The sequence below is a fragment of the Gymnoscopelus microlampas genome, assembly GCF_963454915.1.
Source record: "Gymnoscopelus microlampas genome assembly, chromosome: 9".
NCBI lineage: Eukaryota > Metazoa > Chordata > Actinopteri > Myctophiformes > Myctophidae > Gymnoscopelus > Gymnoscopelus microlampas.
Window position 1 is genome coordinate 9363321 of NC_139946.1, and position 14795 is coordinate 9378115.

Genomic DNA, 14795 nt, shown 5'->3' on the forward strand with positions numbered 1-14795 from the left:
GCAGGTCTACAAGCTCACTATGCATCATGATGTGAAGCATAGTGGCCTTGTACATCTGTTATGTTTACTATCTTTGACTTTGCACAACACCGCTGTGTGACTAAGTATAATATATTAGTGCTAAAGCTAAATTACCTGTTCTATAATTCAATTAATCTAAAAAGTAATCGATAGAAAGTTATTGAGTGAGACTTAAAGACTTTGTCCTGTTGTGCAGCTCCAACAGAGTCCAGAGGAGTTATCAAACTAGGAGAGGATTGTCCAGCACAGACACTCCGGCTGCTACGCCTCCATCAGCATGTTCAGTACTCTTTGTCCTCAGCAGATGACCCACACATTCATTCATTACCATGTCTTTGCCCTGCCTAACATAAGCTCCAAACACTCCCAGTTCACTGACACAGCTGCTGAGCTTGAGAGGTGAGCCTGGCCTCAGCAGGTAGTTGTGCACAGGACTTGGTCGGATCCTATCCATGAGAATGTACGCTGACCTCTCATTGCTCTCCTTCACTCGCTCCAGTACCTGGCAGATGTCTGATCCATAGACATTGTTACCGCCTCCTTCCCGCTGGGGCTTCAGGACAAACTGGTGTGGTTGAGACAAAGCCATTGCCACCGTTTGGTCTCCCTCGGGGCCCATATCGAGTGTGTAGAGGCCAGTGAAGGTGGCTCTGATCTGCTCCACCACCTCGGGCTGCTGAGGGAAGAACCTCTCGAGGACTCCGTGTCTGGCCAGCTCCTGCTGGACCTTCTTGGTTCCAGCGAGGTGGGTTGAGATGTCTGGACACTTTACAGCCAGAGAGCGCTCCATCAGCAGACGAGCCTCCCAACTCTGTTCGGAGGTGTAGTCCTGAGGCATGTAACCGTTCCTGAAATACACCACTGCAACCTCCTGTCCGTCTACGAGTAGTCTCTTGTCCTGGTCAAGGGATGCTGTCGTACATACATCTTCAAAACGTCTTCTAATTGTAGGAATATTTCTCTTCCACAGCTCATTCTCAATGTACCGATGATCGAAGATGTTTCTTTGAGCCTCTTCGACCAAGAACATGACAAGCGCTGTCTCTGATCCATAGAGCTCCCAGGCCTTCTCTATCCCCCTGGCCAGACCTGCTGCCGGGTTGTTGTCTAAAACACGTCGGCTCTCATCCAGCCGACCAGCCACTCTAAGAATATGCCGATGGACATCGGGTGTCCGTGAGGAGAGACCCCCGAAACTTGCAGCAATGGTGTTTATCTCAATTTGCTTCAGAGGTGAAATTCTATCCTCTCTCTGGTCCAACATGTAGTCAGACCGATTCAGACCCAACACAATAGACTGAGATCTTCCTTCTTTCTGAATCTGTTGATAGATACTGAACAACCTTCCAGTAAAATCATCGACTGCAATGGTGCTGGCAAGAGCCTCTCCCAGGAACCCAGAGTCCTGGCTGATTTTGTCCACCAGCAAATTGAAGTGCGTCTGCACTGCCAGAGCCTGCAAAAACACAGCTTTGGACACAGGGGAAGGGAAGAGTGTGAAAGGAGCATAAGTCACCATCTCTGAAGAGTTGGGGCTCTCTTTGGTACGCATTAAGACTCCATGTATAAGAGCTGCATCTTTTGCCACTGTCTCCAAGTCATTGACCAGTTTAGTATTCATCAACATGTCCTCTGGTATTCCTTTGGCAGCCATTGTTATTCACCTGTCCTTGTAATGCTACAGGCAAATCCACAGGTTTCAGTAATCAGTGCTGGTAGTTGATGGAATGCCTTTTTGTCAGATAATTGGTTCAGGGAGAAAAAAGAGATCACACATTTTTTGATCACTTCTTTTTCGATGTGCACACCATACCATTTTAATGAGCTATCTAAAGAGCTCAGAGTTTCTGTCTGGGCAGCACGAGAGAGGAAAAACTGACTGCCTTTTAACAGCAAACAAATGAGGTAGATCTATAATGTGATACTAATATTATTATACTTGTTTTAACACATGAAATGTATTTAAATCTATGACATTATCAATGACGTATAGGCTATATGACTCCATATTTGGGCAAAGTTTCAGCCTGTTCCCACTATGATGCAATGAAAGTGAAACATTTAATTCCAACGGTCTCATATTAAAGCACATACATTGTATTTGTCAGGTGATAGCATGTGATACTGTAGCAACAGTTTGTTCAGATATAATAATAACATAATTATGATCTCTCAATAGCTCCACATTTTCACAGTACAAAGCTTAGATTGGCCTGGCCAGATTACTATGTGAAAAAGGAAAGTTGTCTTTAACAAAATAATCTGTTCTGTATGTTAAGTCAAATTTGAGAGGAATTCCAAAACGGACAAATCCAATTTATGCCTCAGCTCTCCCGTGATTTAGAATAAGAATATAGACTACTTACAAATATACCCATTCATCAGCAAGCTATCTTATTTGAATACCAGTATAACTCTATACTACACTTTATCTACAGTGTTGTTATAAACTCCTCAAAAAGAGTTCAGAAATATTATTTTGGTCGATTATTCCTCTCCTTCAATAATACCAGCGCTCAGAGCAAGAAGAGTGTCAGGAGGCTTTAAACATTCAGATGATGATGATAATGATGGTAATCATAACAGAAAACACAATGGTGATAGTGATGATATGTTTCTGAAGTGGTGAAGAAGGTTTAATGATTTATTTTTTCCTCTTTTCTCCCCTCTTCCTCTCCTCTCAATCTCCCCTCTCCCCACAGATCCTTTACTCCACATCTGTGCAGCTCACACACACACACACACACACACACACACACACACACACACACACACACACACACACACACACACACACACACACACACACACACACACACACACACACACACACACACACACACACACACAAATACCATACCATGTTAATATGAATATATAATATGAACTCCATGCTGTAAATTGTAAATAGTTTTAAGGTTGACATAATTATATTCTTAATAAGAATAACAATATGCTGTACATTGTAAATAGTTAGAAACAAACCCTTTAGTATAGAAGATAGGTATTTATGTAAATACATAAATGTAGCCTGTACATAATTGATTTCAGTTGTCAAACTATTGAATCTACCTTTGTGGAGGCTCACATAATATTGTTGAATTCTTTACTTTCATAGTCCTCATTGTTTCACTGAATAATTAAAAAAAATCTAATGGCAACTCAGGTGTTCATTTTGGCATTTGTATTATTTTATACATTTGACACATCTTATCACATCATCTTTGACACACTCTTATATTTTGGCACCTAAATACAAACACATGCACACATTTGATTTAGCAAATTGCCTGAGAGGGAGGGTAAGAGACACTAGAGAGATGCACAGGAAGGCAAGACTCACTTTTCTACAATTTATTCATAAGTCTACAATCATCACAACTAAGAGATGTCCTTCAGGTTCCAGTGGAGATTGAAGCTGTTTGCAGAACAACATGGGCAAAGATTCCATGTCCTGGACCTGGAACAGGGCTCAAGAGTCAAATGCTCCTACAATCTGCATTTTGTAATCACATACATTAGGTAGAAAACTTCCCAAGGTTATCAAGAGTTGATCGATTTATCAGTGACAATTATTTTTAGTCTGCAAGTGTTGCTTTGGAGGCTGTTTGTTCAAAACCAGATCGCTGATATGACTCTGAACCTTGCTTTCCTCAACCATGTTTGGCTTAAGTGAGTTTGTCTGATGGTGTGAACTTTTACAAACAATAACTTAACATGTCAAAGAGGAGATCCGAGCACTCAAAAAGTGGAGGAGAGGATATGGAGTTAAAATGCCAACATGTGTGCTCGGATCTGTTCTTTTTAAGCCTGCATTCCTCCTGATCCTAGAAGCACCTTCAGCATGCTTTTTTAGACATTTAATCTCCTTTGTGCACACGGTTGGATTCTGTGTTTTTTCTCAACATGTCACTTAATGAATCTAAATAATATTGAGGCCATTTATGTACTCTGTATTTGCAGTAGAAGTTGTACCAGGGCGCCATTGCAGCAGTAACATTTAGTGACCCCTTTGTGATGGAATTTGCGTCTTTTACTTTTAGACCCACACAAGATGAAGCATCTGAATAGAGGAGTCATCGTTGTACTGGTCAAAATTTGCAGTGAAAAGCAAGTGTCAAAACTGATGATTTATGTTCAGGATTTGTTGAAGGAATATTTAGGAGATATGTACAAATATAGAGGCATGATCTACTGATGATCATGATGTCATCTTTCTAACAACTTGATTTGAAAATTGTGTTTTTCAATGTATTTTTGTATTATTCAAAAGAAAACACTCTTTCCGATCATTCAGTGAGATTTGAAGAACAGGAATTAGATACAAATATTAAGCTTTGTAACTAACATCAACATGTACAGTAGCACTGACTTCTGTACTGTTTGTTATGATAACTAGACCATACCCGGTGAAGGGCGCAGACGAAAGTCGTTGCAAACGTGGGGTTAATGCACGTCCTGTCGCGCGGTTTCTCCCCCGCGCGCGTCCCGTCGTGGCACCCCCCCCCCCTCCATTTCAAGGACCTCCAGTTTTCTATGCATTTGGCCGCAGACCCCCATTGATACAGTTTGTCATCTCTGGGACCCCAATCTATACATTCCATTCATGCACTTTAGTAAGGGTTCATTTATTGGAACCCTGGTGGGCTCAGAACCCAACGTTGAGAACCAGTGTTAGCCTACTACTATACAGTACAGTGGTATAGACAGTTTACCACAAATTTGGTTCCCCACTGCTGTCTATTCCAAAGCTTTTCACACTTTTTGTGCCCAACACAACACCAACAGACAAGTCAAAATCTCAAGGCACACCTGTATTCATAGCAAAAATAGCCGATCTACAAGCTCAGTATGGCACAATATGAAATTGTAGATCTTTTGTCTGGGAAAAAATATCATATAGCTTATATAGAGCATATAAAGAAATGCCTTAATAAGGAGGCCAGGTTGAAAGTGGTTAAAATATTCTTTGTGGGTATATAATTTGCCTCTGTATTGGGAAATGGGTGCGCACAAAATAATTATAAAAAAATATATAGTTGTATATTATACTGTATATTTGAAATAATGTGTGTGTCAAACAATCCCAAGGCACACCAAGAGGAACCACTTGTCTATTCAATTAATTTCTTATACAAATGAAAAAAGTACATTAGTAAACCGGGTGGTTTCATGGGCGTGTGAATTATACCTAGTGCCACAACTTTCTTTTAATTTTCAACATAACCATTACCACACTACTGAAAAGAGATTAGAACCAACAATTCTCATGGTTCAAACGGATCATTTTATTATATAAATATTTACATGGATCTATACTGTACAAACATTTACACATAAATATATATTTACACACACACACACACACACACACACACACACACACACACACACACACACACACACACACACACACACACACACACACACACACACACACACACTATAACAGTAATATATATGCACACACACACACACACACACACTCTCAAAAACAAAACTGTTAGGGATTATTGATTCCTAACAGTTATTATCAAAACTGTTATCGATTTATATATATATATATATATATATATATATATATAACTCAGAGTGATAGAATTGACCCAAGTCGTAGTCTGTCATAACTTGATAAATAGTCAACAAAACAAAAAACAAAACAATGGGGGAATAAAAATAAAGATAAGTAAAAACAACAACAGCATTGCTTATGGAATATATAAGCATGGGTCTTCTGACACATTTTTTTTTTTTTTTTTTTCATTGTGAAATATTTTAATTATCTGAGATAGAAGACTGTGGGATCAATCTCTCTGTACAGTGGAAATGAACATGGAGTGTGTCTGACAGTCCCAGTCAGACTCATCCTCTTCACAGTGGACATGAACGACCATGATCATGAGAAAAAGAAACCAGACAAACAAACACTAGAATCAGGGTTCCATGTTGTCCATCATGGCCAACAGGTCATCTCCTTTGTTGCTGGTAGTGACCTCCTCTTGCAGCACTCCCTGGTCTGAAAACTCTCCAGCAATTCGAGCCAGCTCAGTGGTGGCCTGCTCATCCTGCATGGCTTGGATATTTATGACTTCATATAGGGGCTCATCACGTCCATTCAACGCTCCCACTTCCTCTCCAGTAGGAAACAGGTTTATACGAAAGCCTGTCTCAGCACTTTGCACATTTCCAGCATTCATGCCTCCCATCAAACGTGCCAAAAAGTTGAGCTCTTCTTTGGCCAGCAGGTTAGGGGTGTCATCTGTCTTGTTGGAAGGGCTCTTAGTCTTAGATGTGTGTGTCTCTTCCAGATATGTCGCAGAGTACATGTTTGTTCCAAGTCCAATAACTCTGTTGCCATGTAGTTCAAAAGAACCCTCTCTGATGGGGCTCGTGTAGCTGCCTCCTGTGGGGAACAGGCTTCGCTTCACTTCTTTCCCCTTACTATCAAACGTCCTGATTAGTCCTGGGACTTCCATCCTATGGGGCACTGGACCTGAAGTTGACAGGGCAAAGCGTCCATTGGGATTCTGTATTTTATGCCTGAGGAAATGTGACACGCGAACATGCATGTCTTGAAAGAATATGAGCAGTGTTTGCCTTAGAAGTTGGAATTCAGCTTCAGGTAAAGGTGTGTACACCTCAATGATCTTCCGATGGGTCTCGTCCACTTGGTTCAAAACCATGGGAGTGTCTTTAACAAACTCCCTGATGATGTCTATGTGGTTGTAAGAAATGAGCAGCAAGTCTTTGGGCCTTGGACAAAGGAAGATCTGATACTTGAAGGCCATCACCATTAGTTCATAAAGCTTATCCATGCTGGCTGGGCTGAGCCTCATGATTGAGGCGTGTGCTAGCCGTGTTAACACTGTTACAGCAGGGGAGCAGCCAGGCTCTTCACAATACAGGACTGCAGCTCAGAAAGCAGAGTGACGTTCAGCAGCTTGCTCTCAGCAAACTTAGTCTTGACGGCCTAGTGGAGAGGGAAAACTAGCATTAGTTTTAATATATGTAAACATCCCTATCTCACTCCATTATATTATACTACATTATACTAACCCTAACCCTAGTGGAGAGGGAACATTTATATTAGTATTCACTATTCATCTATGCAAACACTAAGCCAAGGTAAACACATACTGTACAACACATCACATGCAGAGAGACAGTGTAGTGTCTCAGTAATCTAGGATCATGGGAAAACTAAGAACCTAGCATCAGTCTGAATAATATAATATCAAAACGTAAATAATCTGTACATTGAAACTATAGGATGCCAGATAAACACATGAACCTAGCATCTGTCTAAATAACTTCTAAATAACTTAGCATTAGTATTCATCTATTCAAACATCCACATCTTACTCCATCAACTTCTGAATACTTTTGTTTGCCCACTCACCTGGAACTTTGTTTCCCCCTCGTCGCAAAGAACAACATTCTTTGCCAGGTGCTGCATTATTGGCTTCAGGTGAGCCTCGTCATACCTGGTGTAATGCCGCTCTGTAGGAGTCTGCAACACATGAAAAACAATCATTAGGATCATCATATGAGGTGCAATACTGCTCTGGAGGGGGAACAAAAACTAGAATCAAAGACAAAATGTAAAGCTAGCCATTTGTACTAATAAGCCAACATATACATTGATTCTATAGAACTCACCCATGGCAGGCCACCCTGCAGCAGCTGAGAGAGGCACAGTGAAGCAGCAGCAATCTCAGAGGGCCGGTAGTGAACCATGTCGTAGTCGAGGAGTGTCAACTCCATGAGATACATGGCCAGCATGTGTCTCTCCACAGTACACTAGAACAAACAAACAACACTATTAAAAGCCTGCTTGCATATACAATTCAAAATACCCTTCTACATGCTTTATTTTAACCACCATTTGACCAGTCACCACCTATGTTCATTTTTAGACAATGTTCACACCGTCAGCCCAAATCTGATAATTGTCCAAACCAGATTGGAAATCAGAGTTGTTTCATCAAGTCTGAACAGCATAAAACCTCATGGAAATCTAATCAGAGTTGAACCACATTCCTAGGTGGATTGAAATGTCATTCAAATCTGTTTTCTAAATGTGTGTTTCAGTCTGAACACTGACACTGCGAACGACCTTGGAGCTCGTGGGAAATAGACGATCCACAAGCTTACATGTCAAATTGTGCCATGTAGATCTGCTATTTTATACACAAATCCAAACTAACCACTTGCAAATAACAGTGTTGACAGTCAGTCCTAAAGATCAGATTTTGCCTGCAGTCTGGACAAAGCCTTGGTGCAGAGAGTCAAGTCTGATCACTACACCTTGTATGTTAGTTAGTGAACCATGTGAACAGTGACTCACGTTTGCAGCCTTGGATGCTCTCCTGAGGAAGTGCAAGGGCAGCGGAAACCCCAGCTCATAGTTGAGGTACCTCAGCATTACACGCTCCATCTGTTTAATCTGAGTGGTTGTGAAGGCGTTGTCTGTGATGTCGGCAAAGTCCTGGATCCCTGGGGCACCTACTTGTCTCAACTCCTCGTACTTTGAGGCCACCAGCATGGCAGTGACACCAACAAGCTGGAGCTTCTTTGGTGAAACTGACCGAACCTGTAATACATCACAACAGCTCATTAGAAAAAGGAAAGGAAAAGAAAAGAAAGAAAGACAAGAGCAGATCAAATGGCAAACTCATTTGTAAGTTGCCCTTACTTGCAGAAAACGATCCAAGATGGCAACTGTGAGATAGAGTGTCTCCTGCCGCAGATACAAACTTAAATGAACCTGGATCAGCCAGTCGATTAGCTTAGCTCGCATCTGTGCCGTTATGTCGTAGCCCTTCAAGAACCCAGGTCGCACAGCCTGCTTTACCTGTAAAGACAAAAGACTTCATTACATTGCTGCATGACACCAGGTCACATCTAGGCCTGTCACAATTATTACATAATCGCAATTATTTTGCATTATCGCCATAATATCTTTCATGTTCAAAAATGTTCAAAAATAGTGTAAATAGGTCTACAAGCTCACAATGCGTCGCACCGCGTTGTAAGCTTGTAGATTGGGTATTGTTTTACATTTATTTTACACATTTTCAGTATAAAATTACGAAATGTGGCCTATTATGGCCATAGCACATTATTTCTTTTAATCATTGGTAGAGGTACTTGTCAGTCATTTCTTTGCATATTTAAGTTATTTGTCAAATCTGCCCAGTGCATTTTTTGTTTACATGGCCTAAAAGCCAAATAGAAATTACATTTTTATGTTCCAATGTTCAATTGAAAAACATAATTAAATCGTTATTCACAATTATTTGTATGACAATTAATCGTCAAGTAAAGTGATGATTGTATGACAACCCTAGTCACATCATGTAGTAAAGAAAACATGCCTCTGGCATCACATACCTCTAGATCCATTAGATGTGCATATATGTCTTTGACATATTCAGAACATAGGAGGGACATCTGTGAGTCTCCTGCATCAATGTCCTCTACTGTGAGGAGCGGGTCAGGGAAGGCCTCCTTCATGGAAACATCTGCAGCTTGTTCTGGACCAGTGGAGGGAGACACTTGAGGAGGTGCCTGAACTCTGGCAACTCCAGTCCTCTGAGAAGGAGAAAAGAATACAAATACATTCAAAACACATTCTTCTTTGAAGTCAAACTGTAGGTAATTTGTTTCTTGTACATAGTTTAAATCAATGGTTCTGAATATCGGGTCCAGAGACCACCAGGGGTCCAAATGTAACTCAGTAACTCTGAGTGTATGAGTGTACATCGTCACTGTCGGGTGGAAACCATGAATGTCCATAACTGTTACTTTTGAGGAAATGGAAAAAAGAACCAATTCCAATGCAATGTAGTTATTATTTAGTCACAAGCTCTTGTTAATACTGGTCATTGGTTCAAAATGTATAAAACCCCACACGCACTTAACCTATTTAGACTTGGAAAGCCTATACACTGTTATACCTTTCAATCTGGGGAAGCATCTGTCATTTCAGATGTTGCTATGTATATAGCAACATTATTTTAGTTTTAGGTTTTTTTTTAATAAAAAATAAATAAAAAAAACTCAATAAAGAATTGAGGTTTTTCAGAAGGTTAGCATTTAGAGGCCGTTTAAAAAAAGAAAATCTTCCTCAGGGCTAAATGGATTTGACTATCTTCAAAAATAGCAAATCTACATGCTCACAACGTGTCGTGACTAGTCGAGTAGCTACTTTTGAATGACACGACAACGTAGGGTATTCATTTATATAAAAACATAAAAAGTTGAAATATGGAGAGAATGTTTCCACCCAACAACGATGATATGCAATGCTACTGTTCAGACTAGCAAAAACTTACTCGGGATTCCAGGATGGATGCTCTCCACAACTTCCTATCCCCCATCAGGAGCTCTGCAGTGTTGTTAGCTCTGCTGCCACGCTGCAGTGTGTCTACATAGGTGGTGCGCCTCTCTACCCTCCTAGCTGTGCCTTGTGTCAGCTTGTTGGCCATCAGTTTCAGGTGTCTGCCACAGTGCCCAGCCACCGTTCTCTCCCTGACCTTGTCTGCGACTCTCGGGAGGCCTCTGCAGAGGTCCACATTTCTGATGTGGTCCACGTTCACCAATGGTACATCAGGGATCCTCTGTAGGATTCTTGTGTAGACAGCATCCAGGGCCTTGTCCTGTTGTACTGTCTTGAACTGAGAGTGTACAAAGGGAACCTTACATTAGAGGTATACAAATTAAATGTAAACAACGTCATTGTCTAAATTAACAGTCAGTTTAAATTAACAAAAGGATTTCAGTGTAGGGATCTGGAAAAAAAGTATCAAATTGGGGACTGTGAAATTGTAAAGGTTGAGAATCAGGAGTTTAAATATTACCTTGGTGTTAGAAGCCTTGTTGGCAAAGTTGGAAAGGTCTCCAAGAGCAGCTCTCTTTGGAGCACCGTTGGTCTTCCTCTTCCCCATGTATGCAGCTGGGTTCTGCACGTTCATCCACTGTTGAAACTGTAACATTCAAAAACAGAAACAAAAAACGTTACAAAAAGCGATGTTAAAAATGCACTTGAGGTTTAAAAGATTCATCAAAAACAAATGCACAACCAAAACTGGATCAAATGAACACCCAAAAGAGAAAAAGACTCGATCTCAATTCATGTCGCTTGCTGACCAGAACAGACATTAAAAACAACGTGTTTAGTTAAAAAGAAACACACTTCACCAACGTTCACAACATTCAAAAGTCACTCAACAACCAACGTGTAAAAGCCGTTGAACCAGCAAACAGCAACCAAAACAGACATTCAAGCTGACAAAGCGTCCGTTATAAGCTTGGAAGATCAGTTCTGCGAGCGACACCAACACCATAACGTCAACGTTTAGCCTAACGGGAGAATAACAGGCTTAACTCTAGTTATTTTTCACATTTTACTCACCATAACGCTGAACTCACCGAAGATACGATAAAACCGTTCAATTCTGAATTTAATTAAAAAGCAACGATCAAACTATACTTTACGTTTAGAAGGTTCAAAACACTTCACCAACGTTCACAACGTTCAAAATGCTCTCAACAACCAACGTTTTAAAGCCGTTGAACCAGCAAACATCACCAAACAGCAACCAAAACAGCACAGACACAACCAGCCAGAAACACCACAAAACAAAAGACTGAAACTCAATGCACATCGCTTGTCGACCAGCAGAGAACAGATCTTCAAGCTGACAAAGCGTCGGTTATAAGCTTGGAAGATAAGTTCGGCGAGCGACACCAACACCATAACGTTAACGTTTAGCTAGCCCTGAAACATGACTGTCATACAAGCGTCATGTGAACCATGGCTAACGTTTAGCCTAACGGGAGAACAAGCTTAACTGTAGTTGTTTTTCATAACTGTTCAGTAACATTCAAAAACAGAAACCGTTACAAACTCGTTAGCTAAAAAGCAACGTGAAAAATGCACTTAAGGTTTAAAGGATTCACAACGTTTTCAGGTTAAAAAAATGCACAAGCAAAACCACAAACGACACCAAAAAGACTCGCTTGCCGACCAGAACAGATATTAAAGCTGGCAAAGCGTCGGTTCGGCGAGCGACGACAGCGAAGCTCCATCTTGTTGACGTTAAACCGGGCACGAACAGGATGAATGGAGCCTCGCTGTCGTCGCGAACCGACGCCTTGTTAGCTTTAATATGTGTTAAACCTGCCATGCTAACGGCCCGGGAGAACGTTACAACAAGCTAACTGTAGTTATTTTAAAATTAGTTTACTCACCGCATCGCTGGATTCCCTCTTGGACACGACGAAAACAGCGTTTTCCATGTTGTGATGATAATGTAATAATGTGTAATAATGATAACAACAACAATTCACCGAAGTAAAAAGTTAGTAACTACTGCAGTAGCGTGTCAAACAGTTAACCGTTAGTCTTAAGTCTTAACTAAACTACAGCAGTAGCGAGTCGAATGCTCTCCGTTGTGACAGTAAACACCGACTGACGCTTTGCCGCCGTTGCTTCCCATATTAAAGTTCTCAAACGCCCGCGCCTCCTCCTATTGGCCGGCCGCCCACGGAATGCACGCCGCTCATTGGTTGTTGAAGGATGCACAATGCGTCATTCGAAGTTGAGTTTAGCGTGTGGGGAAAATAGCCAATCTACAAGCTCACATAGGGCAGCATCAGCATAATGTCATGAGCTTGTAGATCAGCTACCCACCCGCACACGGGAAAACCGTGGCATTTTAGAGGTTTTAACTTTATTTAACAATGTTATACACACAATACAGTAGGTTTAAACGTCAAAAATAAAATACAAACAAGAATTTATATTATATTAAATTAATATTATAAAAAATACTAAATTGAAATGAGTTTTTGGCAACTTTACGAATAAAAAAGGAAACGTCAGAGCTTGCATTTTGAAAATAAACATTGCGTCAACGGCAGATCTACAAACTCACAGTGGGTTGCAGGTGCGACGCACTGCGAGTTTGTAGATCTTCTCTCGTCTGTTCTCGCGGCACGTGAGAGGGCGGTTACCGTTTTGACTGGCCAATCACAGCGGGTCTTCAGCTGTGACTGTGACGTATGACAGCAGGTGCCTGAGATGATCTCGTGATGCTCTAACGTTCATCCATCAGTCTGTCACATCTTCTCTGAGAGCTGGACGTTTGTTGAGAGAGACCTTCTGACACAAGCAGACAGTTGACTGACTACTAACTTCTAACTTCTTCTTCACTTCAACACCAACGACGTTACTTGAGACCATGGAGACGGTATGTTAACATTTTTATTAATACAATATGGAGGCTGTGAATGTGTTATAATGTTCTTTAGAGCACGTCGTTTAAGACGGTTTGTTTAGAGTCCCTATCTGGTAAAGGCTAATTTAACGTTAGTTAGCATTAGTTAGCCTAGTTAGCATGTTTTCGTTCGATGTCGTATGTTGTCTACCAGTGGTTCTCAAACTTTTTCATGTCAAGGAAGGACCCCCAAATTCACACTTATTAGCCTGCGGACCCCCATTTGAAAAGATGTGCCAGGGAGCCCCATAAGAGAAGTTTTTTTTACGGCTCTAGCAGTGATTCTCAACCGTTTTAATTTCAAGGACCCCCAGTTTGAAATGCATCATTAGGCTACGGTCCTACGGACGGACCCCATGTAATGACATTTATATCTCTGGGATCCCAATTTATATTGTAAAATCAATGTTAATTTAACTCTGAGAGTGTACAAATGGAGCCGTTAGGGTCCATTTGGTTCAATGTGTACACTGTCTGAGGTTACAGAACCTTAAGGGTTCATTTGGTTACTATCTATCATTTAGCTGGGGACCCCCTGGAACTCCCTCAAGGACCCCTGGCCCTGGGTGTCCCCGGACCCCACTTTGAGAACCACTGGACTATAGGATTAATTTACTTTGCACTTTTTTCGAGTCGCTGTGCCCGTGGATACATTATGAGCATCTGCTAAATGCCTTCATGTACATTGTAATAATGGGAGTCGTTTTATATTGTCCTGCATCTTTCAAACGAGTTGCTGTTCGTTCCATAGGCCTATATTACTCGGTGTTAATGTAACTCTGATATTGTACACATTTAGGCAAATGGACTGGTTCAAATATTATGTACCCAAATGTTAACGGTTATATTCGCTGACTCTCAGAGTTACTTACAAACGGCCATTTAACACTGAGGATGTTACTGTTTAAATCAGTGCTTCTCAAACTTTCTTTTTGTCAACGTCCCCCAAATTAATGTCTTTGGCTACGCTACGGACCCCCCATCTGAAAATATTTTGTAACAAGGAGGAGGGATCCCTAATTCCCCATACAAGATTTGTGTTGTTAAAATAGTTTTTTTTAAATAGTTGATCTACATGCTCACCACGCGTTGCACCGTGACACATTGTGAGCTTGTACATCGGCTATTTTAATAAGCTGATGTATTATATAGGGTTAAAGTGGTTAAACTGATTTTGATACTATATTGTGCTGGGGACCATAAACAGTATAATCATTCACTAAATGAACACTGAGGATTTTATTGTGTAAATATGAAATGAATAACTGTATTATCTTCCATCCATACATCTTCAACCACTTATCTGGAGTCTGGTTGAGGGGGCAACAGCTCCTGCAGCAGAGAGTTCCAGACTTTCCTTTCCCTACTAGCAACATTAGCCACTTCATCCTGGGGTTTCCTAAGGCGTTCCAAGAACAGCGTGGGGATATCTGGTTCTCGGCCTCCTCTCAGTGGGACGTTCCCATAGGAGCACCCTAGGGAGAGAGGAAG

At 41.1% G+C, this 14795-nt stretch overlaps 2 protein-coding genes across 2 annotated transcripts; both read right to left on the reverse strand.

The window, feature by feature from the left end:
• Positions 1-241: 241 nt before the first annotated feature.
• Positions 242-1675, reverse strand: LOC311051990 (glutathione synthetase-like; the record flags this gene model as incomplete). Its single annotated transcript, XM_084066735.1, has 1 exon — positions 242-1675. The coding sequence occupies one exon, from the start codon at positions 1673-1675 to the stop codon at positions 242-244; it is 1434 nt and encodes a 477-aa protein (XP_083922861.1).
• Positions 1676-5954: 4279 nt separating this feature from the next.
• LOC311051384 (uncharacterized protein) lies at positions 5955-12324 on the reverse strand (the record flags this gene model as incomplete). The annotated part of the gene is made up of 10 exons (XM_084065948.1): positions 5955-6886; positions 6925-6991; positions 7421-7531; positions 7681-7821; positions 8369-8614; positions 8717-8875; positions 9415-9615; positions 10359-10700; positions 10884-11009; positions 12277-12324. The coding sequence occupies 10 exons, from the start codon at positions 12322-12324 to the stop codon at positions 5955-5957; spliced, it is 2373 nt and encodes a 790-aa protein (XP_083922074.1).
• Between the last annotated feature and the right edge of the window lie 2471 nt (positions 12325-14795).